The 27477-nt window shown below is 40.8% G+C and overlaps 1 protein-coding gene across 1 annotated transcript; it reads left to right on the forward strand.

Annotated features, from left to right (window-relative positions):
* Window positions 1-411: 411 nt before the first annotated feature.
* Window positions 412-25165, forward strand: FRRS1L (ferric chelate reductase 1 like). The gene is given in 8 exon segments (XM_054584556.1): window positions 412-441; window positions 443-466; window positions 468-527; window positions 529-826; window positions 13510-13594; window positions 16157-16295; window positions 19631-19877; window positions 22676-25165. Coding segments are annotated over 8 exon segments (1056 nt in total). The 3' UTR covers window positions 22849-25165.
* The last annotated feature ends 2312 nt before the right edge of the window (window positions 25166-27477 follow it).

The raw sequence follows: 27477 nt of genomic DNA on the forward strand, positions 1-27477 counted from the left end.
TAATGGGTATAGTAATTGCTTTATATAAATCAAAAAGTGCTTGAACAAGGCGGGGGGAGGAGGACAGCAATTCTGACAAGGTGTGTCCAAGGGTAAACCCTCCAGGGGAGCACTTCTTAAACTTGAACGTACATTGGAGTCTTTTGGGGATCTTGGTCAAATGCAGACCCTGATTTATGTATCTGCAGTGAGGTCAGGATGCTAACAAGGAATCTGGGGATGCTGATGCGGCTGATTTGAGGACCACATTCTGAGTAGCAAGTCTAGAAGGGGCAAGTCTGCCTGTGGAGACACGTGGAGGGGGAGGAGAAATGGCAAGGCTGGGGGAAAGGACGGAGGAAGCTAAGGAGAGCGTGCGGCGAGAAGGAGCGGATGGTAGGAAAAGGGGGGAGGCTTCAGGCCCAAGCGAGGATGCGCAGAGCGAGGCCAGGAGGCGGCGGATGCAGGCGGCTTCGCGGCTGCGCGGGCTGCGGGCGGGGGACGGACCGGCGCGTGCTGGCGGCGGCGGAGGCGGCGAAGTCCCGGCCTCGCGCCCGCGGCGCCCCCGCTGCGGCCCGAGCGGCCTGGCTGTGGGATCGGTGCGCAGCGATGGCGCGGCCGCTCCGGCAGAGCCCGGGGGCGTGGGTGCCGCTGCTCTGGCTGCTGCTGGCCGGGCCCATCGCCTGCACCGCCAGCCCCGCGGACGACGGCACGGGCCCGGGGGGCCGGGGACCCCGGGGCCGCGCGCGGGGAGATGCGAGCACTGACGAGGTGGTGCCGCGCCACGACTCCTCCTACGGCACGTTCGCGGGGGAGTTCTACGACTTGCGCTACCTGTCCGAGGAGGGTGAGGCTGCGTGAGGTTCAGGGGTTGCGGGAGGGGAGACCCGGGGTGGAGGGCGGGGGCGGTGGCAGGAGCGAGAGCCGGGGTGGAGAGTCGGTAAAGATGCGAATGGAGGCAGCTCTGGCACAGCGGAGGCCCGGATGGAGAGCGCAGGGCTCAGACCCCCATTCGCCTGGCGAAGGGACCCGAAGAGCGGTCAGCGCCTTCCCACCCGCTTTCTTCTTTACAGGTGGGGAGACTGAGGCTGGGAGAGGGAGGTGGTCAGCCAAGTCCTGCGAAGCTGCGGACAAGTGGGGCTCCCCCCCCAGTTTTCAGCATCTGGCTTCCACCTCTGTCAGGGGTTGGGGGTGGGGGTGGGGGTGGGACAGTTAGGGGAGAAAGCTGCCGTTGGCCTGGGGTGTGTGAGATCAAGCAGCCGGTGGAAAACAGAAATCCCGACTTAAAGAGAGGTGTTGCTTGACTTCCTCCCCGTGTGTGTTGACCTAGATTTGCAATGGCAAGCTCTTCATGTTCTGCTCGCGCTCACTGCCCTGCCTCCAGAGCTGGGTCACATCTCCTTCCCCGCCTCCATCCTTCTTCTTTTCTGTTACCCTGAGTGTTACGGCCCCTGGTGTGAGCCAGCCTTGTTGGGGCCTGCTGAGCCCAGAGACTGGGGGTTTGTCAGCCGCAGACCTCCCTGTGGAGATCCTTCAGTGAGCACAAAACCCAAGCTGATTCTATTCAGAAAAATGGAAACTGGCTTCTTTTTTCCCTGCAATTTGGAAAGTAGTGATTTTCCTTCTTTTCTACTAAGAGGAATAGTTTTGTTTGTTTTTTTGTTTTTTAAAGTTAGGGTTGGAAATGTGTGTCCCAGCAACGAGTATGATGCTGGATGTATCTGTTACTTAGGGTTAGATTTAACTACCTACAACAAAAAAACATTAATAGTATAAATAAGATAGAAATTTCTGTGTCACGTAATGAAATCTAGAAATAGCTAACCCAGAACAGATATCAGAGACACTGGGTCCTGGTCTTCTGCTTCTTTTCAATTCTTAGAATGTAACTTCATGATCTAAAAATGGCTGTTTGCTCTCCAGCCATTACATTCTCTTTCCAGAAAGTAGAAAAGAGGAAGTGGGAAGAAGAAGGTCACTGACTATAAGAAGATTACCCAGAAGTCCCATATAACAATTCTACCTATACTTCATTAGCCATGACTTAGTCATGTGGTCGCTCATAGGTGCAAAGGAGGCTGGGAAATGTAGCCTTTTAGCTGGAAAGTAAAATACCCAATTCAAAAATTGGAATTATTGTATTAAGGAAGATGGAGATAATAAATTTAGGGAACTATATTAGTCGGGTAGAAGCTTAACTGCTGAAACAGAGATTTCAATATACAGTGGCTTAAATAAGACAGTTTGTTTTTCTCTCACGTGAGTCTGGCTGGTCTGGGCTGGTGGGACAGCTCTGATCCACAAGGTCATTCAGGGACCTAGGGTCATTCTATCTCATTGCTCCGCCATCTCCTAGGGCTTTGTCCTCATCTGTATGGAATTTGAGTTGCTTGCATGTCTTTGTTTGAGCTTGAGGAAAGGAGAAAGAAAGGAAGCAGTTTCCTTTTAGGCTAGTTGCACAGATCATGGCTGCTCACACTACTTTGGCAAGAACATAATTATATGACCTAGCTGCAAGGGAGGCTGTCTTTTACCTGGGCAACCATGTGGCCAGGGACAAGTAAAGAATGGGGGCAGGGAATGTGGGAGGACAATAAGCAGAAGCAGAATCTGTTACTCTGGAAAATAATAAATATTCCAAAGTCCATCTGTTTCTGAAAGCATCTAATACACATTTATTCTGTTTATAGTCAGCCTAGCACACTACCCGTTAACTCAGATGTGGCATATGAGAGCTTATATTCTCACTGGGCACATGGACCTAACAAACAAAGAACAAGGTCAGATGCTCTATGTCAGTTTTTATCTGCAGAGAGAATGAAGTTTGTTGTGTAGTGCAGTTTTATGAACGTGGACATCAGGTAGGCTGCAGCCATAGGAAGGCTCTGCAGAGTTAGCTGGGAAGTATAGACTTTGCTGGGACAGAAGAGGTAGGTAGGACATTTGGGTGAAGTGGCTGTGCAGAGTCAGCAGGGCATGTGATGTGTGTACAGATCCCCAGATTACCTGCTTGCCCCCCTCATGCGTTCTGCATGTACAGCCTTAAGCACGGCCTTGACCCTCAAAAATCTGTGATGGTTCCAGCCTGCTCCCTGGATGGAGCTTCAACGCCTTCATCTAGAATTTCCTCCCTGGCCCAGCTTCCTTTTACAACCCTGTCTCACTCCACTGTTTCTCTCACTGATAGTGAAAGCTCTCTCACTGAGCTCAGTGAGCTCTTCTACTCTTCTCCTACTCTTCTTGCTGACCAGCTCGCTCATCTTCATATGCCAGTCCTACCATCACCTGCTGGGTGCTAGCGGGATGTTTGTGGGGTGAGCCTTTCCAGGGGCAGTGCTCCATGAGATTACCCTGGGCATGGGCTCTAGCACTGTGGGGCTTGAATGGAGACTTTCCCAAGATCCTTAGAAATAATTAGTGACACCACCTTCAAAGGGAACTGCCAAACAGGCAGAATCAGAGCCAGGAAATGTCCTAGAGGGCGTCCCAGCCAGAAGGTGAAGAAAAAAAAGCATGTCAGGAAGCAGTGTCCCATGCCATAGGAAGGGCCAGCAGCATGGAGCCTCAGAATAGTGGGTGGGTTCAGGAACTGAGAGGAAGTGGGTAGATCTTCCAGGGATGGATTCAGTGGAGAAGGAAGGAGGGAGCCTGAGTGATTTTGCAGAAAGTAGCAAATGAAGAGGTGGAAATAGTACCTCTAAACTATTCTTTCTGTTGGTACAAATGAGGTTTTCTTTTTCTAGTGATTGGGTTGCTTATTTGTTTTTTGCAGGGTACCTTCTTCTCAGGGTCAAAGTAGCCAAGAAACTGAGTTTTTAATGGAAAGATAGCTTAGTAATAGGAAATCAGCAAATGGGAATTAGAATAACGGGGGTGGGGTGGAGAACTCACTGACACTGTGGGAGAGCCACTGACGGTCATCCACCCTCCAGGTGCCATTTTCCCAGTGTGTCCAGGTTGCCCAAGGGGCCCAAAGGCAGAGGTTGGACAGTGTCTGATCTGTTGTCTCTAATCACCTGCTAACATGTTTGTTTTTTAAAAAATTAAATTATGTTTTGGTTTAACTATGTTAGTCTTCAGAATTCCTAGGGGTTGCCACTGTCTTGGTCTATACTACTCATTCTTATAGTCCCAGCTCAAATGCCACCTCTTTCAGGGAGCCTTCCCTAATTTTCTCCCTCTCCCATCCCCTGCCACTAGGCAAGGATATTTACCCACAGCACATTATCAAACCTGCCATGACCCTTTTTGCTCTCTAAGGTTAGGAGTTTGAATAAGGTTTTAATGCTTGAAACGTACCACTCTCATACCTCTTTATTTTGAAGTTCTTGACCCAGAATCTATATAGTATCAGAACAACAGTAGAATGTAAACCAGGTTATGGGTAAATAGCCTATTCTGAGGGTGCTCTGAAAAACAACACAACCCTGAGTCCTGGCTGGTGTGGCTCAGTGGTTTGAGTGCTGGCCTGCAAACCAAAGGGCTGCCAGTTTGATTCCCAGCCAGGGCACATGCCTGGGTTATGGGCCAGGTCCCCAGTAGGGGGTGCGCGAGGGGCAACCACACACTGATGTTTCTCTCCCATTCTTTCTCCTTCCTTTCCCCTCTCTCTAAAAATAAATAAATAAAATCTTTTAAAAAGAAAAACTGAGCTGGGTGTTGGCTTAGGGTTAAGTCCCATGTGAAGCCTCCTGCTCCCTTATCCCCACGGCTAAGGTCTGCAGGCCAGGTCCAGGAACCGGCCCTGAGCCTTGCCACAGGCAACACGGTCCAGTCAGTGAGGCTCTGACCATCGAGTACTGACCAGGACTTTCATATCTTGGGAAAGAGTTAGAGTGGCAGTAGAGAGAAGAACAAAGCTCGGGGAAGGGCACAGTTTCCTTCATCTGCATACATTCTTCCTGCATTGACTATGTAGTATATGTGGCTGCATAACTCGTCACCCTACCTGTAAACATTCAGGATGCAGGCATTTCCACTGTACTTTTCCCCTTGTTGTGGCGCATGGACATTTACTGTCTGAGATAGGGAAATAAAACAGAAACCAATCACAAAACAGGTAAATAATTTAAAGGTAAACAATGTATACAAAATAATCTATATCTTTAAAGGTAAATAATCTAATCTAATTTATCTTTGTATCCCCCATGAATCTAGCGCAATAATAACACTAATTGGAGCTAATTGTTAGTAAGTGCTGACTGTGTGCCAGGCTCTGTTCTAAGCACCTTATAAATACATATTGACTTTAATCTTTATAGCAATACTCTGAGTTAGGCACTGTTACTATCTCCACTTTAGAGTTAAGAAAACTGACCCACAGAAAATGTAAATATCTGAGCTAAAGTCACATAGCCAGAACATAGCAAAGAGCTGTATGGACTCGCTGATTGACTTTATGGATAAGGTGCGCAAGGTGTCCAGCCTGCCTGGAATGGAGGGCCCCTGTTGACATGCGCAATGCAGGGGGACAGGCAGAATGGGGTATTTTTTTATGAGTGACTTTGAGGAGAGCGGTTTGGAAGTAGTAGCTTGGCAGTTAAGAATCGCAGGTTCCTGAGTAGAGGAGTGCATGATGAAAGCTTTGCTAAAGAGCCTGTGTGTGTGTGTGTGTGTGTGTGTGTGTGTGTAGTTTTCCATTTCCCAAAGTCCCATGACATTTTTACTTCATTATATGACTCTGATGAGCAGAAACAATAACTCAGGCAGTCCAGAAAGAGAAGGAGGCTGATGCAGTAGCTCTCAGAGATTTGAACAGATAATTTCTGGTTAAAATATCAAGGATTCAAGTACTAAATTAATACCTGAGGGCTGTGATCCAAGTAGTTAATTAGAGGCAATAAATAGCAAAGGAGAAGCCGTTCACCACCCAGTGGAGTATGGCAAAGCAGGCTCAAGGGATTGCAAAAAAGAAACAGATAGTATGCATGAATAAGACAGGAATGGAAACCACAAAGCCATATTGAGAATCTGAAAAAAATCAACCGAGAAAATAAGTACCTCTTGTCTAATAGAAATATCTAGAGGGAGGAAAAAGTGGCTTAATTGTTCTCCACACCAGAATAGTTATTGGAAGGGTTTACAGGGCACATGTGAGAAGAAGGAAAGAGAAAGAAAGAAGGAAAAAAAATTGGCCCTGAACTAATATAATTTGGTCTCCATATAAGTTTTGATTTTAGAGAAAAGAAAAAAAATAAGCACCAAAATGGCGGGAAAGAAACAAGGTAAAACAGATAAAAATCCAAAAATCAGTAATGAAAAATGGAGAATGGACAAAGTAAGGGGAAAAAGAGGAGCTGGCCATATTGCGGAGCCTGGACCAGGAGCCCCCAACCTCCGGGCCATGGACAGGTACCCATCCAGGCCTGTTAGGAACCAGGCTGCACAGCAGGAGGTGAGCTCGAGTGAAATGCGCTTGAATCATCTTGAAACCACCCCCCCCCCACACACACACACGCGCGTGCGCCATCTGTGGAAAATTTGTGGTCCACAAAACTGGTCATTCCCTCTTGCTTGGGGGAAGATCAGTCTTTTTATTCTACCCAGGCCTTCAGCTGTGTGTGAAGCCCATCCACATGATGGAGGGCAACCTTCTTTACTCTAAACACCCCGATTTAAATGTTAAATGTTAATCTCATCCAGAAACACCCCCACAGAAACATCCAGAATTACGTTTGACCACATATCTGGGCACCTGGCCCAGCCAAGCTGACACATAAAATTAACTATCACAATAAGGTTCTGGCAAGATTTATCAAGAGAAAAAGAGAGAAGACAAATAATATTAGGAATGAAAAAAGAGCAAATAATCCTGGACATACTAAAGATGAAAAAGTTAAGTTACAGCACAACAATAAAAAACCAGATAACCTAATTTAAAAATGGAAAAAAGCTCTAAGTAGACATTTCTCCAAAGAGGGTCTACTAGCCAATAAGCACATGAAAAGAGGCTCAACATCATTAGTCATTAAGAAAAAGCAAATCAAAATCTCAACGAGCTATCACTTTATATCAGGATGGATATTAAAAAAACAAACATGGACCTTTCATACATTGCTGATAAGAGTGTAAAATGGTGTAGCTATTTTTGAAAATAGTTTGTTAGTTCTTTCAAAAAGTTAAACATAGAGTTCCCACATAATACAGAACTTGTACACATATGTTCATGACAGTATTGTTCATGGTAGCCCAAAAGTGAAAACAACCCAAATGTCTGTCAGTGGTTGAATGGATAAATAAAGGTGGTGTGGATAGACAATGAAATATTATTTAGCCATAAAAAAGGATGAAATACTGACACGCACTACTACATGGGCGAACTTTGAAAGCATTATGCTACGTGCGAGAAGCCAGACACAACACCTCAGTCAATTGTAGAACATTTTTACCTCCCCCAAAGAACTTCTGTACAGTTTAGCTATTACCCCTCATCCCTTTTCTTCCCCACTCCAACTGTAAGCAACCACTAATATTTCAGTCTCAATATCTGCCTTTTCTGGACATTTCATGTAAATGGGATCCTACAACATGAGATGTTTTGTGGCTTATCTTTCACTTAGCAAAAGGACTGCGAGGTACATCTATGTTGTAACATACATCAATGCTTCATGCTGAGTAACATTCCGTTGTATAAGTATACCGTATTTTGTTTCCAATTCATCAATTGGTGGACGTATGGTTTATTTCCTGGGTTTGGCTATTATGAATAACGCTACAGTGAATACCTGTGTACAAGTTTTTATGTGAATGTATATATTTATCTCTCTTGATATGAACATTTACGTAGAAAACAAATAAGAATCGACAGATATAATCAAGAGAATGCAGTAAATTTTCCATAAACACATGTAAACCCAAAGCTCTTTTCTAGCAATGATAAACTAGAGAAGGTAAAGAAAACAAGGTAATATTTAAAATAGCAACAAAAATCTAAAGTATCCAGATTTTTCCTAACAAATTCTGCGTCAGCCATGCATGGAGAAAAACTTTAAACTATTAAGGGATATAAAAGATGTGACTGAATGGAGAGATATAAGGATGTCAGTTCTCCTCCAAATTATCTGAACATTTAATGTATCCCGGACAAGGACCCAGCAGCATTTCTGGAGAGAACTGGACAAGTTGATTACTATACTTTACATGGAAAAATTAAGTTTCATGAATTGCCAAGATGGTATTGCCTTGCTAGATACTAAGATACGTTATAAAGCCTAGTAATTAAAATAGTGTGGTCCAGGCACAGAAGGTCAAATAAACCAAAAATACAACAAAACAACTAAAACCCTTAACATTCATAGACCTAAGTTTATATGAGATCTGGTAAATTACTGAGGTGGTGTCATAATTCACTCGGGAAAAGTTGAATTATTTAGTAAATGGTGTTGAGAAAAATTGATTCAATGTACGGGAAAAAAATAAAACATTGTTAACCTCACACCATATAAAAAATAAATTCCACATGTGTTAGATCTAAATGTGAAAGGTAGTGCTTCAAAGGTAATAAATAAACACGTAACAGAATATCTTCTTATCCTTAGAGTGGACATTGATCTCTTAGACAATACTCCAAAAATGCACAAACCAAAAGATGAAAAATTATTTCTTTGATTACATTAAAGATTTTGGTCCAAGAAAGAACATCACAGAAAAAAGTAAGATCAGTGGCAGACTGGAGGAAAAAATTGCAACTTCTGAAATCAACAGTGAATTTCTCCATGGAATACACACCAACTCTTATGAAAAAGACCCAAGACCAAGTAATAAAAAGACCAAAAACCCATATCATTGAGCTTTGTGGAACTAAAGATTTTTCAGCTATTGCTCCCTAGGTTTTATTTAAAAAAAGAAAAAGAAAAAGAAAAAGAAACATCTGTTGCATATGTCTATAGGGAATGTGTAAGGATGTCTATTGCTTCATTATTAGAAAAATCAAAGACTGGAAGCACTTTAAGTGTCCAAACCTGGGAGAATATTTCAGAAAATGTTATATGCACATCACAGAATACTATCCTGTCAGCAGTAATAACAGGTCTCACACTAACATATATGGATAGGTTTCCAAAGGAAATAATAAACAGGATGCGATTCAATGCACAGTGTCATTTGTGCAGATTAAAAACATTCACAAATTACATATTTTCAAGATATATAGAGGGTCCAGCAGAAATAACACCTGCTTGAATATGGTTTGTAGGATTACAATATGGGCATAATAATTTATAGTTTTAATTCGAACATTTCACCTAAAATGTCATATGGTGTGCTTGACTGTGATATTGTTATGTTACAGAATGACATGCTTATGATTTTGTAATAAAAAAGGGCCGTTATTTCTGCTGGACCCTGCATATTATATGCACACGCACTGATAAAAAGAAACATGTGGACAGTGGACATTAGCCTGCTCTGCTCAGGTGCTCCCAGACCTTGGGCATGGCCAAGGACGGGCCAGTGTCTGCAGCTTGGACAGCAAGGCAAGGCCGCACTGTTGGCACAGTGAGGAATTGTGCCTGGAACCTGAACTTCAGATCCAGGTTCTGCTGAAGGCACTTTCAGTAATTATATCTTACAAGGTAATAGTGCAGGAGCTTTAGGAGAGTGGTATTGGGAACATAAAAGGCTTTTTGCATCTTGGCAGGATCTTAAATATTGGCACACAGTCCAGACTTATTGTATGCCAAATAGATCATTTAATTCCAGGGAAAAATTGTAATATTATAAAATCTCCTTATATTCTGATGCCAACCCCAAGTGATATACTGAAGTTTATTTCTGGTATTAATGACCCAGAGTTACCACAAGTTCAAGGGCATGCTCCGCAGAAAGACTGCCCTCATTTCAGACCAGCTGGCTACCAATTCAGAGGCTACACACTAGAATGTCTCATAGTACAGATTTGTTATAAAGGAAACAGCTCAGGAGCAACCACCCCAACTTTCTTTGACATTGTTTCTATAAAGGCTGACTCTGACAAATATGTAGCTTGTAGATGAACAGCATGTTTGTTTAAGAATCCTAGGAACCAGTTTCAAAAGATACAGACTCCAACCTTCAAGCATCCCAGTTCCAGGAGAGCTGCTGACCTTCAGCCATGGAGCCAGGATGACGTGAAGCTGGGATGACGTGAAGCCAGGGTGACGTGAAGCCAGGATGACTAAACCGGAATGATGCACACTGGACCTTCACTTGCCTCATCGCAATGGACTGTGCTAGTCTGTGCCTAGAGCACTTTTCAAACCCCTCCCTTGATCTCTTCGTTCTGTTCCCCTCTTCCTCATTATAAAACCCTCAGCCTCTGCTGAAATGTGGAGATGGGCTTTGAGAAGTGAGCCCCCACCTTCCCACGAGATGGTCTTTGAGACATGAGTTTCCCATTTTCCAGGTGACTAGCACCTGAAAATAAACCACTTTCCTTTACATCCGCACCTGCCTCTTGAGTGTTGGCTTTCATAGCAGCAGGCAGCTGGACCTGCTCCCAGTTACAACAATGGGAAATTAGTGCTTGAAGAGCCCCTAAAAAATAAGCTATTTGCCAACACTATAAAACTAGTTCAGTACAAGTGAGTTTTGTTCTAGAACTTGCTCTTATTTGGGACCTAGAAACCTGTACTTTTTATAGAGGCAGTCTTGTCCAGTAGTTATTAGTTCTCAGTCTAGTTTACAAAATTTAATAGTAATCATCCAATAGTAATAATGATGGCATTTGTAGAGCTGGAAATCTGCTGTATGCCAATGTATTAGTCTAGATGCTACAAAGTAGGATGGATAATATGTTTGAAAAAATGGAAGAAGATGAGGAACCTGAGTCTAAAGCCACATGACAAGGCATTAACTTTGTCAATCACCTGTAGACTCTTAAAAGCATAAGTAGTCATTGCATTCCTGGATAAATGTTCTGGGGGGGGGGGAAGCCTCCGCATTGTAGTGAGAAATACGAGGAAGAACATCGTGTGAAGATGCTTAACATAATTTGTAGCATTTAGCAGTTGCTCAATATACGTTAAGAGAGAAACAAAAAACTCATCCAAGGCAAGATTCAGTTTATAGCACTAAAGTGGATATAGAACTTAGCATAAAATAAGCATAAAACTAGAAAAAGTAATGCATTTGGCCCAATTACTAAAAGGTGGTGAAATGTCTGGGCTGTATTTTAGCATGTGAACAAGGTCTGGGGTTGTAGAAATGAACTGTCCACAATGCATAATTGTGTGCCAGGAATGTGCAGCTCAGTGGCTTTTTTCTTAAAGGATAATTAATGGAATAAAATAAACAAAATCTTACTTAAAAAACATTTGACAGTCATTTATTCAGCAGGCAGTGTCAGGCACGATGCTGGGCAGAAGATACTGGATGAATCACGCTCGGCTCCTTTGTTCATGGAGGAAAGAGTCCAGGAGAAAATTATTTTTGTCACAACTGGAAGCGTAATGTAGGCTTACCCTTCAGTGTATGGTTTAATGCATTATGATGCTAAAAATGTTACAAGAAACATACACAGATGTTAGAAACAATGTGTTTCAAGAATTTAGTGAGATATAAAAATGTTATATGTAGCTTAATGAAAAGTAGAAGCTCATTTTTTTTGTAGCCACGTCTTCAGTTTTGTTAAACTCCTGAAGTTCCAGAACTCTGAACAACTTCCTTCCAAGACATACATTGTTTGTTTGTTTGTTTCTAAAACGTGAAGCTTTATGGACAAACTGTTGGAAAGGATCAGGATTACCAGTTATTTCAAGTAGACTTACTGGATTTCAGAACACACAGTATGACTCTGAAGGATACCATTATATGTCATATATTGAATATAAATAATTACTATTGATGATAAAGACATTACTGTTGAGTATTTAGAGAATTATTGTTCCTTTTAAAACTAGCAATTTATTCAATGAATATAGTGCATCAGGTTGACTTGAATAAAAACAATTTGACAACCAGGTTTGCCAGTTTGTAGAAACTAACACTTTTTTTCTCACACATCAAGTTTTGTAAAATTTATGTGCTATAGTGGAAAATAACATACAGGTTAAACAAAAGTTTAATTCCTGACTTTTTTTTTGAAAAAGAATATAGGTGGCTCTCTTTAAGAAAAAAATGATACATACTAAATAATTTTGGACATCTGTTTATTATAGCTTGTTTCTATCTTATTCTTAAAGCTAATAACACTTGATTTGCCTTCTTACAACCTATTTATTTCAAGTGTTCATATTTAAATTTCTTTGGGAAGAATGAAAATTAGATGGCCCAATGATTTTGAAAAGCCTGAAGAAAATTGGAAAGGCTGGAAAAGTTAAGAGAACTAAACTGCTGTAAGGTACACTTTGTATTATAATTGGTATCATGGAAGGGAAAAGTAAAATTATTCTTAAAATAAGAGCAACCTTTTATACACAATACATCTCCCTCTTTTGAAATTCAGTAGCAGTTATATCAGCAGTGTGATTCAACTTGGGCACATTTATAATATTTTTTTCAACATCGAAGATAAATTTAATTCTGCCCTTTCTCTTTAAATTACCAGTGAAATTTTGGACAATTTATTTCATGGTCACAGTAGAACTTCTCATAATCTGAAATAATGCAGCATGTATTGGTGGCCCTAACTTTGGGGATAAATGTTTATGCTCCTACCCGGACTTGTGATGAGCAGATTATGTGATTGGAAAGGAGAATCTGACAATTAACAGCTAACATTTTTAAGATTAACGTTTAAAAAGCTCTACACCTGTTTACAATTTAGAAATGAAAAAGCAGACTTCATTTTTCTTCTGTTTGATGAAAACCGGCTTAAAATATTTATAAATACAGTCAAGAGCAAAACTGCACAAACTTGCATGTTGAAAAGTGTAACACGTTACTCTGATTGCAGTACAAATATTTACTGTTCTAAAAAATGAAAATTGAAGACTAAGCCAGGAAGATGAATTTTTAAGTGAACCAGTTATTGAATTATTGGAATTCACTGAACCAAAGTGATTATGCATTCCTCATCTATCTAGTTAATACTTTGTACCATTATATACAGTTTACAATACATGTGTAACTTATAGCTATAAACATTTGTGTTATTAAAGCTCTCACAAAACTCAAAAAAAGGAAGTTCACAGTAATGGAAAAATTCTGTTATTGCATACATAAATGGAAAACCTCTACTACTGAATATATAAATGGATCATTGTTAATATTTTTCTTAGAGCATGTGTGTTGTATCACAACAATAATTTTTAAACTCCCAGGGTATGGGGGGCGGGGTGCCAGTGTTTATATGAAATTATGCCTGAAAAGTGAGGAGAACACCGGTTATTCTCAGTTAACTTGTAAGGCCCAGTTTAAACATGTGTATCCTGCACTCCCTACTCATGAAGAGGGTGATTAGGCTAACATAGAGCCCTTTTCCGAGGCCTCTGAATGTATCTAGATGTGTGTGATAGAAAACAGTAGACGCATATTTAAAAATTCTCATTGGAAATGTTGTTATTGGACTTTGCAAGCGTTCTGTGTTCTCACTGTTCCCCTTTACTCTCGCAGGGTACCCTTTCCCTACCGCTCCTCCTGTGGACCCGTTCGCCAAAATCAAAGTGGATGACTGTGGAAAAACGAAGGGATGCTTTAGGTTGGTAGATCTGTGCATTGGAAGACTTTAAAACTAAGACGGTGATTCACTTCTCAGGGTAGCATCGAGAGGGCAAGCTGTCCGTTCCAACCAGCGGCCTGTACCCCTTCCTAACTTCGACAGGGGTGTGGCCTGTTTCTGACGGCAACCCCAGTTTTCAGTCTTAAAGGCCCTAAGCTCTAACATGCAGCTTGACACTGGCACAGTCTTCATTTTTGACTACACGGCCATTGGCACAGGTGTCTACTCCAAACCAATTGGCTGTATGAAGAATCACGTGACACAGAATAGGTCTGTGCTCATTTCGAGGGGGTGTGAATGGGACAAGCAATGGTAGACATGTCTGATACCCAATTCCTTTTCCAACAGTCATGACTTGATGATCTCTGTATGATGCTAACTAGTCATTAAGAGTTGATTATTGCAGCCAGCTTGTTATCTCAGGTGTAGTGAGTCCTTTTGTGATTATTAGCAGTATTCTGTCAAGACATGATGGGCTGGTGCTAGAGGACAGTAGTTTAGACAGTGGGCCTCCCCATAATCAGCTCTGTTCTGTTGGAAAAGACTTCTCTTTGAATTCTTTATTTCCTTTAACAAATTGTCCTTCAGTAAAGATTTTGTTGACCACTGCTCTGAAGCTCTGATTTTTTTTTTGGTTCTGTGCTCAAGATCTAAGGGGAAAAACTGAATTATAGGGGTTTTGTGCTTTCTTTGGATTACTAGGACATTTCTAAGGAATTTAAAAAATCCAATAACACTAGTATTAAGGAAGATGGCCAGTAATGTTTAATTCTGGTGATTGGAGGGCATTTTTGAAAAGTGAAGGAATTGTAGTACCCTGGTGGCTTCAGAGTGACCTGTTTTCTGGCCCATTCATTCCTCCATTAGCTTTTCTTAGCCATTTTTACCCCAGTTCATGTTTTCCAGAACTTTTGTCTCACGCTGGCTGCCCAGAGTACCTGCCAGCATAGTGGCCCAGTCCCTGCCTCCCTCCTTACACACTTGGCAGTTTTGTGTCTTGTTCCTTCAGATAATCCATCTGAGTTCAGGTTGTCCGTCCCATTGCTACAGTGTTCTGTCCTGCTGAAAAGGGTGTAAAGCAGTGTTCCTCAAACGAGGGCTTGTCAGCTCTTATAGGATCTACAAGTTCTCTGTAAGAAAATGTAAATTTGTGTTTTCAAAGCAGAAGTGGACTCATACAAAGAAAAGACGGATGACTGCCTACTGGCAGGGGGTGTGGGTGAAGAAGGTGAAGGAATTAAGAAGTACTAATTGGCAGTTACAAAGTAGTCACGGGGATGTAAAGTACAGCCTAGGGAATAGAGTCACTGATTTTGTTCAATAATAACTATGCGTGGTGTCAGGTGGGTACTAGACTTAGCAGGGAGATCGCTTGGGAAGTTATATAAATGTCTTACCGTTATGCTGAGCACTTGAAACTAATATAATATTGAATGTCAACTCTAGTCAAAAAAGTTGTAATTAAAAAATTATTGTTCAGGTAAATTCAAAATAAAATAAATTTGTATCTTCATTTTAATGATACTTTAAAATATTAATATATTCATAATCTGACTAATGTATTCATAACCTTATACTGCTGCATGCTTTAGTGTCTGATTTTGTAATTGTGTTAGTACCAATCAAGCAAATAGGCAAATTTTATAAACAGGTGATGCATCCATGCTCAGTGAATACCAGATGGGGTATTTGTTTGGTGCATTGTACGTGCAAGGGTTTGGCAGTATTCAGATGAAAGTAGAGGAGAGTGAGTCATGTTGAATAGTAAGAGCGTGCTTAATCAAAAGACCCCCCCACAGCATAGTCAGACATACCGTATGCGTGTAAGGAGAATTTTACTTAAAGTAAAACCACATTATCCATCATATGAATGCTGCAAATTTAAATATTCCTGGTTTTGTAGTTTAATTTACATGTATATTTAATTTGCAACTTGGTATTAGTTTAATTGCAAATTTTAAAGTAAAAAAAAATTGGTATACATTTAATTAACAAAACTAAATTATTAATTCAGGGAATTTTTTCCCTCTAACATGGATTCAGAAATAATTCAGTAATAACTAATACTTGAGAGACACTACTATAGTACAGTAGAACACTGGCTGGGAGTTTGGAGGCACAGGTTCAAGTCCCGTTGCAACCACTGACTCAGTGTGCAACCTCAGGAAGGCCCCTTCCCATCTCTGGGCCCCTGTTCTCTGTAGGTAAAGTGGAGCAGATCCTCTCCGAGGCCTCTCCTAACTAAATGAAGTGGTTTTTGAGACCCCAGGGAGCAAACATCTAATTTATTCAATAATGTTGCTTAGCATCCTGCCTGATACTGAGATGCCCTCTTAATATATTTTGAATAAGAAGATGGAGCAAAGTGTGTTTTATTTATTAAATTTATTGGGGTAACATTAATTGATAACATTATATAAGTTTTAGGTGTACACTTCTATAATATATCATCTGTGTATTTCATTGTGTGTCTCCTCCCATCACCGTGTATTTGACCCCCTTTACCCTCTTGAGTAATGCCTGTTTGGATGTTTCCTGTAGATATGGCAAACCAGGATGTAATGCAGAGACCTGTGACTACTTCCTTAGCTACCGGATGATCGGGGCTGATGTGGAATTTGAGCTGAGTGCAGACACAGATGGCTGGGTAGCGGTTGGATTCTCTTCAGACAGGAAAATGGTAAGACACACACCATGACAGAAGCTTACTCCCCTCTTTAGTTTGCTGTGCGTCTTTAGAGTTGAGAGAATGGGCATGGCTATGTCTCTCTACGCTCCCATGCCACTTTTGAATGAGAGAAGATAATTTCTGGCATTTGATTGTCTTTCGCAAAGCATCACAAAGCAAAGAAATCATCAAAGCAGGATAATGGTTAGATTAGTATAGCACTCTGGTTGCAAGTTAAAAAAAAATTCAAGCTAGCTTAAACAGAGAAGGAAGGGTGAGTTATGAGAAGACAAGATGTTTCATGGTACCTGTATTTATTTGCCATTTCTACAGAAATGCCTCAAGAAAAGCCTCCCAAATACATGGCTTGTAATAGTAAGCACTTATTTCTTGCTCACATGTGTGTGGATTGGCTGAGAATCAGCTGGGCTTGGCTCCAGTCCATGGGTTGGATTCAGGTTTTTTCCTAAGCATTCTGGAACCAACAGGTACCAAGGCACATGGTTTTCATGGCAGAGGCAGGAGTGCAAGGGCCATCCAAGCTTATTTCAAACCTCTGCTCATGCCGTAGCTGCCAACAAGCCAGTGCCCAAAGTACGGCATGCAGCCAAGCCCAAAATGAAGGGGCAAGGCCATACACTCCCCCACCACGAGGCCCTGCAAAGGTGTGGGTATATAATACCACTCTAGGGGACTACAGAATTGCATCTGACAGTTCAGTCTTCTACAGTACCCCCAGGCAAGAACACATCTGGACCTCAGAAAGGACGGTGACCAGGAACAGCGAGGGCATCAGGCACCCAGGCAGCTGTCCATCTCCTGCCTCGGCTTCTCTTTGTGCCTCTGCTGCATCCTCCCCTCTTTTCTCTGTACCCCCTCATTTGCCACTTCAGTGTGCCAGGGTGCCTCCCAAACAGCCAGACTTTCTTATGCTCTCCACCTTTGCACATGCTCCTGCTCTGTCCAGAGGACCCTTCTTCCTCTTCTTTTTCGCTGGCCTGTTTGAGACTCAGGCAGTGAGAAGGGGGCAGCTCAACTCAGGGTTACGGCAGTGGTGGTGGCGAGTCGTGCTTAGATTCTGGGTATGTTTTGAAGGTCATGCAGATAGGCTTTGCTAATGGATTGGACATGGGTTGTGGGTGGTTGGTAGGAAGAAACCGAGAGAGCAGTCCAAGCAGTCAGAGCTCCAGGGGCTTTGTTCTTGGACAGGTCACCAGGAGAATGAGCCTCCATCAGTTCGCAGCCCAGGAAGTTCGACAATGGGTCCAACTGCTGAGATGGTGTAGCTATGAATCTACATCACTAGTCTCCTGCTGTAGTGTAGTGTTGTTGGGAGAAACAGCAGGTGTGTGCCATACGCAGAAGGTGGCTTGGATTGCAGTTGACCACTTCCTGTCCTGGAATGCGTTGGCAGTCATGGTGCAGCTGTGAAGCTTATGGGGCTCAGAGCAGGGAGGTTGAGTGAGGAGCATTCAAATATGAGGCTGGGCATTTTGCTGCCTAAAGGCCTTTAAACTATAGATCTCTTTCCTTCTCCTATTATTTCAAGCACAGATTAATTTTTTCCTAAAACCTGATACATTGGAAAAACAAAATGGAACCCCTTTCAATGAGCCTCTAACTTTTTTTGAAATAGTGCATTGTTTTCATATTAGACTTTATTTTTTAGAGAACTTTGAGGTTCACAGCAATACTAAATAGTTGGTTGGAGCATCGTCCCATATACCAAAAGGTTGTGGGTTTGATTCCCAGTCAGGGCACATACCTAGGTTGTGGGTTTGATCCCTGATTGGGGTGCAATCGAGAGGCAACTGCTCAATGTTTCTGTCTCATATTGATGTTTCTCTCTCTCTCCCCCTTCTCTCTAAACATATCCTCATATGAGGATTAAAAAAATTAAATAGCAGGTACGGAAAATTTCTATATATCTTCTGCTCCCATGTAGACACATGACCTCCCCCATTATCAATATATTTCACAGAGTGGTAAGTTTTTAGAATTGATGAACAACTTTAACATTTTTTGACTTGTTTTTAAAAAACTTTAAACCTACAGACAAGCTGCAAGGATAGTACAATATAATATACTTCACCTAGAGTCTCCAAATAATAACTTTTTTAGTGTGGTAAAATGTGTATAATATAAAACCCATCATTTTAACAATTTAAAGTGTACAATTAAGCCCTGAGTGGTGAGGCTCAGTGGATTGTACATCATCTGGCAAACGGAAGGGTGGCCAGTTCAATTCCCAGTCAGGGCACATGCCTGGGTTGTGGGCCAGGTCCCCGGTTGGGAGTTGAGAAGCAACCAATCAATGTTCCTCTTGGACATCAGTGTTTCTCTCCCTTTCTTCCTCCCTCCCTCCCCCCTCTCTAAAAATAAAATCTTAAAAAAAAATAAAGTGTACAGTTCAGTGGCATCAATTACAATCACAGGGTGCAGACCACTGTCTAGTTCAAGAACTTTTTTATAAATGATAACATTTTGCCACACCTGTTTTATCTCTCTTCTGCTTCTACTTGTTATTATTTTTGTTCTTCTCTGGAACTTTTGGAGATTAAATCAGTTATTAAATTCAGGAAGTTTAACGTTGATCTCAGAGTTTTATCCAATATACTGTCTATTTTGCAACTGTTCCCAATTGTCCCAATGCTGTTGTTTATGGGAGTTTTTATTTTATGACCCAGGATTCTTTCTGGGAACACCACACTATTAGTTATCATGCATCTTTAGTCTGTTTACTTTGAAAGAGTTTCTTAGCCTTTTTGTGTACGTGTGGTCATTTAAGACATTTATGACATATCTATCAGGGACAAATTAGTTTTTGTAGAATGACCTTCCATTTGGATTTGTCTGATTGTTCTTTCATGATTAGTTTTAGTTCATGTGTTATTGGCAAGAATATTAGATAGCTGGTAATGTATTCCTCTCCGAACATCACATCAAGAGGCACTTGATGTCAGCCATTGTGATGCTAACTTTGGTCACTTGGTTAAAGTTTTTTAATGACATTGAAAGTAATTTACGGGGTGGGAATTCAAATTATGGAGGTAATGAAATATACAGGGTATGGCATAAATAACGCCCCCTTTTTATTACAAACTCTCTTATTACAAAATCATAAGCATGTGATTCTGTAACATAACAATATCACACTCAAGGACAACGTATGACATTTTAGGTGAAATATTCAAAGTGCTGTCCATCTTGTGCCAGACATTCACATACCGTACCAACCACACTCAAGCAGGTGTTACTTCTGCCAGAGCCTGTATGTTTCTGAGTGAAATTTCTTTTTAGCAGAAAAGTTTGCAAAAAATATTTTTCTTCATTGTTTTTCATGTTAGGGTGGCGACGATGTCATGGCCTGCGTCCATGATGACAATGGCAGGGTCCGCATCCAGCACTTCTATAATGTAGGCCAGTGGGCAAAGGAGATTCAGAGAAATCCGGCCAGAGATGAAGAAGGAGTTTTTGAGAACAACCGAGTCACCTGCAGATTTAAGCGCCCTGTGAACGTTCCCAGAGAGGAAACAATTGTCGACCTGCATTTGAGTTGGTATTATCTGTTTGCTTGGGGTCCGGCCATTCAGGGTAAGCTTATATTTTGGCACTAGACTTAAACACCAGACACCATTGTGCTGGTGTTCATGACTTCTTAGATAAGAGAGTGATAAACACTTGGGATAATATTTTTTAAAAGGAGATATGATCTTGCCTTCAGAAGGTTATAGTGGACGTATCATACATAGGGACATACAAGTGGACAAGCTATGCACTTGCAGAGTTAGAGCAATACAAGGTAACGTATGATGAGCTAAGTGCTTAAAGAAACATCATCTGTCTGCTCTTTGTGGGTGCGGGCTGTCTTTTATTCTCACCATGTTCCCATTTATTTCTCACCACATCCTTGAGAGGTGTAGGTACTTGATTTTAGAGAGTTTAAGGAACTTGTGCAAGGCTCTACCATTAACTAAAGAAAGAACTAATATTCAATCCTAGGTCTGTCTGACTCCAAAGTTAGTGATAACTCTTAGCTCCTATGGCTCTACATGTTCAAAATACTGAGCAGGAAAGGGCTTCTGGAGACTTCTCTAGAGACTGACAAGTGTATCAATAGTGCTCACGTTATGACTATCCTGATGGTCACAAATCCACCAAATTATCCCTTAATTCAGCCCATTACTCTTTGAATTTTAACAAATATAGAAACTGCCTGGCTATATTTTTGAAATGAAATTTAATAGGTCTGGGGTGAGGCCTGACACTCTGCATTTCTAACAAGCTTCCCACAAATGTCAGTCTATGGATGGCCTCACTTTGGGTGGCGAAGCTCTTTCAGCATTTCCCCAAAAAAGACCCAAGGATATCATGAGACCTTTTTTAGGCTGCTAAAATCAAGTTACATTGGGTCTTCAGCATTCTCCAGATTGATAAGCCTTAGGGCCTGACCAAGAATGGATGTGAGTTGTTTGCAGTACTGTGTAAGAGGTCTTCTGGCTCCTGGGGGTTGCACCTTTCTTTACTGTGTGCTCACCAACTGTGTACTACCCAAACTGATCTGCCTTTTTTTCTTTTCTTCAAGTTGTTTTCACTGGTGGGTCTGGAGTTTTCATATCCCCCCCTTTTTTTTTTTTTGCCTGTTTCTATCTGGGAAAACATTTGGATGCCTTGAGATTTGTGACATCTGTCCCATTTGCTTATTTCCCACATTACCAACAGTGGATCTGCAGTTATGTCTTTGAGTACTTTCAGTACCTCGGGACATTAATTATATCTTAGCCTGGAGGAATGAACTCATTTAAAATGATGGGATTTGGCATCTAAAATTTTGGGTTTGTGCATTGTGTATGCCCTTTGGTAGCTGTAGTTAGCCTTTATCTAAATCCTGAACTCCAATTTCTTTATATCTAAAATGGGGATAGTAACGATACTGACTTTCTAGGCTTATTGTAATCATTAAATGAAAACAAGTATTTGAAATTACTTACAAATTGGAAAGTACTGTACTTCAGAAGGTCATCTCCTTACAAATTCGGCATAATAGCCACCATTTCAGGCCTTGCTACCTTGCCTGGTAAGATTGATCAGGACTTTTGTGCTTTTCACTGTCTCCAACCAAAACAGGCATATTCCTACCCCATAGACAGGCTTGTGCTTTTCCTGTTTCTTGAACATCCTTCTAAAACCTCTCATTAATCAAACCTTTTTCATTCTCTTAAGGTCCCTCAGAGGTGGTAAACTTTGGGTCAAAGTTTGAAGCGGGGTGTGGATGAGATTTCCCTTAAGGCAGGCATGAACTCAAGCTGCTTGGTTAAGCCCAGGAGTCTGTGCAGGTGACCAAAGAACCAGGTTAGGTAGGACAGGTGAGAGGGATCTGTTGAGAGGAAAAATCTCTTGCCAACCTGTGGAGTTTGATTTGTGCTAACAGGAGCCAGCATGGACACTGGGACAGGGAATTGACATGTCAGGTTCGGCATGGCTTCCCTAGCATATAGGACCTTAAAAAGCCTCACTCTGAGCTCTGTTTGCAAATAGAACTTTGCTCTGCACTCTTCTGCCTTAGTTTCCCTAACCCAAGTTTCATATGGATTATTCATAGGGTTTATACCCATATGGATGTTCATAGGGATTAGGAGGTCAGGCACTTCTAATCAACATCAGTTTATAAAAGTAGCCTTTACACAGAGCCTTTTTCTCTTTCTGCTTCTAATCAGGTCAAAAACAAGTTTCCTGTCCAAATATTTATTTGGTATTTTATCAAATACCTACTTCCTGTATCATTCCATCCCACTCTGCCAGAAAGATACATAAGCGCACGTGCACGCGCGCACACACACACACACACACACAGAGCACACAGCACACCACACCCTCTCTGGTCTGGCCTGGGCAGACTACCAGAGACAACGTGAGAGAGCCTTCCATCTGTAACAGAGTTCAGTGTGTTCAGGAGTTGTTAAAATCTATATATAAAATATATATTTGAGGGTAAAAATTAGTAGCTCTTTGAAATCAAAATATAGTTTTCCATTGGGTATTAATAAGATAAAACTCAGTAGAGACCTTAAATGAAGGCATTCATACAGTACTAAGTAGCAGTCTTAAAACTGGGCACCATGGAGAGACCGACGGTATTATTCTGGAAAGGGGTGTGCAGATTCATGAGAACTGGTCTTTTTGGATGAATTTAACTAATTGCTATGTTCTTTACTATAGGTTCAATTATAGAGAACGCTGACGGTTTTGATACCTGGTTCCAGATCTTTATAATCACTGCTTATATGTTCAACAAAAAAGACTTTGTTGCATTTTTCTGTTGTTTGTATATGTCATTTTAAATCTGTGCTTTTTTTTTTGATTGTCCCCTTCCTTTTTATTTCTTTCTTAAGGCTCTATCACCCGACACGATATAGACTCACCACCAGCTTCAGAGCGTGTTGTCAGTATTTACAAGTATGAAGACATTTTTATGCCATCAGCTGCCTATCAGACCTTCTCCTCTCCATTTTGTTTGCTTCTCATTGTTGCCCTAACTTTCTACTTATTGATGGGAACCCCTTAATCAGAGCTGCAAAGCCAACAGATTAAATGGATTAGAAAGTATACATATTCTTAAAGGATATGCAGTATTATCTTAGCTTCTATTATTTAAAAAAAAGACTCATATGGTTTCAGCTTTTTGGAAGAAAAAACAAGCTTCTTTTGTAATCAAAGAGGATTGTTTAATAATGACCCCATACTTTTGGAAAGAACTCAAAACTTTTCTAAGTACTTTCAAATGTTTTCTTATTTGAATTTCACAACATCTCTGAGTTGGCTTGATGAAAATTACTATTGCCATCTTACTAAATGGGATTTGAGACTCAGGAGGGGTTCCTTTTTGTGACCCACATGCCGTGTAGCCTTGGCCGCTTGGTCAGATAACACATAGCAAGAAAGACAAAGAAATCATGTCTCTAAACAACCTTTACCCTTCCAACTATAGCTCAGGAGACTTACTTGGAGCATTACTAAAGAGAACCTTATTGGATGGACGTAGTACACCGTCAACTAAACTTTTAGGCAGAAGAACTTTCAAATTTCCATAAAGCTTAAGTGCTTTTGGATAATTACACAGCTAATGGGACAATGGGGGAGATTCCAATGATATGAAAATTGTTCGTATTTATTTGAAATTTCTTCTCAATTAGTGAGGAGCTACAGGAGAACATTTTTTATTGCTGTTGGAAAGGTTAGAGTTGAGTGTTCCTGAAGGTGTAGAATTATGTTAATGGTAGAAAATATGGTCATTCTTAGCAGAATGTGGACTCTTCTCCCACTGTGTTTTATAAACGAAGGTATTCATCTGTGGTTACAGCTAATTCTGTTGTCAGAGTCAGCAAACACCGAGTATAATTAAATAGTAATATAATAGACAAATTATATTAATAAAAAACTTTAAGCATTTTGATAATAAATCAACATTTTACAGATTGTGTCATTTGGAGTAGAAGCTTTCTAAAGATGAGATTTTTTTAAATCGGAAAATGGGAAATGACCCGTGAAGTGAATTCACCTAGATTATCCATTCAGGCTTGTTCAGACTTGTAAACTGGATCGGCAGTCAGCATCATTTATAACAATGCTTTGACTTAGTGTATTTCCTATTTTTTCAAAGGATCCCAAAGGTTCCTTTGTTCCTAACATCTGTGTTAACAGCCCGTTTAGAAGAAAAGAGTCTATGGACGTGGCTCTGCTGCGGAGGCATTTCCACGGTAGAGCTTTGGAGTCCTCTTGGCTTGCCGCCATTGCTTTAAAGCTGGATCCAGCTTTGCGGGTCTTTTGATGAAACAGACTGGAGACTGTGATTTCTATCGCCATCCCTGGAAGTTATGTCAGAGGTGTAAGTCCACATTTGAGGAGAGATTTTGAGTTTTTCTGGAACTGAACAAAAAGATGAAAAACATGGAGATTTTGCGACGTTACACAGTTCACCAAGCTCATCTGAGGGATGTAGGACAATCGTTGCAGGTGGGGAGAGGTTAGCGGACATCAGGGGAGCAAAGGAACTGGGTAGGATTTAAACTGAAGATACTTGGTTCAAGTCTCTGGTTCCACCTGACTACTGTCGCCTCAAAACTAAGCCCTCTGCCCATGGCTGAGGATGGTTGTTTAGTAGTGAAGACATTGAGCATGCAGGCACCCACATTGTAAATAGGAGAGCAAATATTTTTATATTTCATTCTCTAATGTGTATTATAGTTCAGCTATAAATAATTTAAAGCTAAAGAGAGACTTCAGCTAGTCCCTGTAGCTGGCAGGGAAGAAATAAATACATGGATTTTTCCTCCGCTTACAGTTCAAGTTAGGCTACTTATTTCATGAATTGGGTCTACTCTGGTTACCAGCTTTGCACATTTGTGCTGAGAACTTTCAATGATTTCTCACTGCCATTAGCGTGAAATACAAGCCACTTTGATTACCTCCAGTATCTTCTTTAGTCACCACTTCTCACGGGTTCTGACCCAGCAAGACTGAACTGCTCTCAGTTCTTCAGACTTGCTTTCTTAACTCTCGTGTTGTCTGTGCCCAAACAGCCTCAGTCCATTTCCTGTGCTTGCTCAACTCCTGCTCATCTTTCAGGCCACAGCTTAAATGCTTCTTCCTCCAACCCCCTAGCCTAGGAAGGTTTAGGTCCCTGCCAAATGCTCCTGTAGCACACGGGGCTTCCCTGTGCCTGTTACTCTAACTGCTGGCCCCTCCTCCCTGCTAACTCCCTAGTGCAGGGAGTAATCATTTCTTGTTACTCATCGTTGTCACACACACTGCTACATGGTGGGTATTCAGCAAACATTTGTTGAATGACTAAATAAAACTGTATTTTTATGGCAGGTTTCTTGCTGTAGAAATCAGAAGACATATTTCATAGACATTGTCAAACTGGCTAACATTTTTATATTCTTCCACCTGTGGTCAAACCATAAACCATCCCTTTAGCAAACACTGAATTCTGTCTTTTGAAAGATAAATGAAAGATCATTAGTAATAAGGCTGTTTTGCTCTGCAAAATACAGGTGGCATTCTTAACACTAATCATTGTTCAGAAATGAGAATTCACAGAACTGGGAGGCAGGACAGCATTTCACCATCCTCTCAGAGAGTTGTAACTTCACAGACACATTGAAGTTAAAACTTTGTAGACTTTCATTCATTCTTAACAAATATAACATAATCAACTTCTATTTTATCTTTGCATTCCACTTTCTAACATAGTTCTCGTTGCAGGGAGATACCCACCTGTGTTTTTGTAGAATAATAATGCTAGCCGTATGTATTTAGTGCTGTTCTAAGCACTCTGTGTGGATTAACACATTTAATCCTTTCAACAACCGTGGGAAATAAATTCTAGTATTAATCCGATTTTACAGATGACAAAACTGAGGGCTGTCATTTGGCATAAATTACCAGTGCTGGCAAGGACCTCAGAGATCACTTAATCTAATGCACTTATTTTACAAAGGGGCAGCTGAGGCCTAGGGAGGTGATATGATTTCCTACACATTCATTCTTTTATACACATTCATTAAAACTTACTAAATGGAACGTGCTATCCACACTCAAATTAGCTAGATGCGTCCTCCACCTTTAGTAATTTTCAATGAAAAGAAGGACTTTATATAGTTATATTTGGGGAAAGGGGTACATTTTACTTTCTATCAGCTTTTTTCCTTAAAAATATTTTGATTACTTTATCAGTCATTTTAGAGCTTTTAATAGTTAAAAAAAATAATGCACAGATTGGGTAAGACTAGAATCTATCTGTCTTGGTTAATTTTTAAAAGTGGCTTGCCTAAAATCTGGGTCTTTTAACTTGGAGTCTAATGCCCTTTTCTTGCTCCCTAATAGCCTCAAAGAATAATTGGTAAACAGGATTTCAGACAAAATGCAGGAGCCATGTTTAATTCTCTTAAGTTGGCTTTTGTCATTAAGGAAATCCCTGGTGGTTTTTACTACTATTTCTATAATTAAGTTTACTCTCTACATAGGATTTTGTGCTCAATAGATATTACCGCTGAGATTGGGTATCATTCTTAGCTTTAACCTAGGGGTCAGCGAACTTTTGCTAAAAGGGCCAGGTGGTAAAGATTTTAGGCTTCGCGGTCTCTGTTTCAACTGTTCAGCTCTGTCATAGACCACATGTAAACCGATGAGCATGGCTGTAATTTTTATATGTCATACATATCTTCTTTAGATTAAAAACAATTTTTTAAATGTAAAAAGCATTCTCAGCTTATAAGCCGTACAAAAATGGGCAGGAGCTTATGTCGGCCTGTGGACTGTAGGTTTCCCTTGCTTCTGAGCATAGAGACGCACCTACGTGTCATGATCACTTTAAAGTACACTGCCAGGAACATATTACTGGTTGATTGTAAAAACACTGAAATTAGTGAGTAATTTGTTTATGAAATAGAGTGACTAATTGTTATCTTGATAAAGGCATTCCCAGGCACTTACATTCTAATAGATTTTCCAGAGTTGATGCGAAAGTGGTGGCCGTGAAGTCAAAGCTCGGCAAGCAGCAGGCTTATTTGACCTAAATTGTGGCGGTCGTGAACAGTTTTTACTGCAGAGTTGCAGATTACCATGTTTCAGAGTCATTTATTTTCCTTTAGACATTTTTTTAAAATGTTATCAAAATCTGCTGTAGCTCCCGGAATGTTTTACACATGTGACAATGTCATTTCCCTTCTGTAGCATAATGGAAAAATGTTTGAGAATCACTGGAATAGGCCAAATGCGGAGATGTGTATACTTCATTGTATATAATTGTATTGAATGTCTTTGTTCTCTAAGCAGAATTGGTTATGTTTAGTGAACAGTTGGCTTATTCTCAGTGTTTATGTATATATTTGTACATACATGATGAGGTCTGTGTGTGTTTACACATAAATGCCTAAATGTGTGTTTACACGTATATGCATACTAGGACCCTTTGAAGGTCCTTGCTAAGATTGTTTCTGTTTCTGATCTCTTGACTACTTTGAAACCCAAGAGATAAAACATTGTGTGTATACAGATAAAATGACCTTGGAGTTTCTAGCAACTTAGTTTGTAGAAAGGATTCCTAGATCTTTTATTAAGCCTTGCCTCCTCCATTCAACATTATGTGAATTGTTAAGAATGTACAAAGTATCACTGTTGAGTTTGACTT

The sequence above is a fragment of the Pteronotus mesoamericanus genome, unplaced genomic scaffold (genome assembly GCF_021234165.1).
Source record: "Pteronotus mesoamericanus isolate MK-2021 breed Mesoamerican mustached bat unplaced genomic scaffold, CSHL_Meso_final contig_78, whole genome shotgun sequence".
NCBI classification, from domain to species: domain Eukaryota; kingdom Metazoa; phylum Chordata; class Mammalia; order Chiroptera; family Mormoopidae; genus Pteronotus; species Pteronotus mesoamericanus.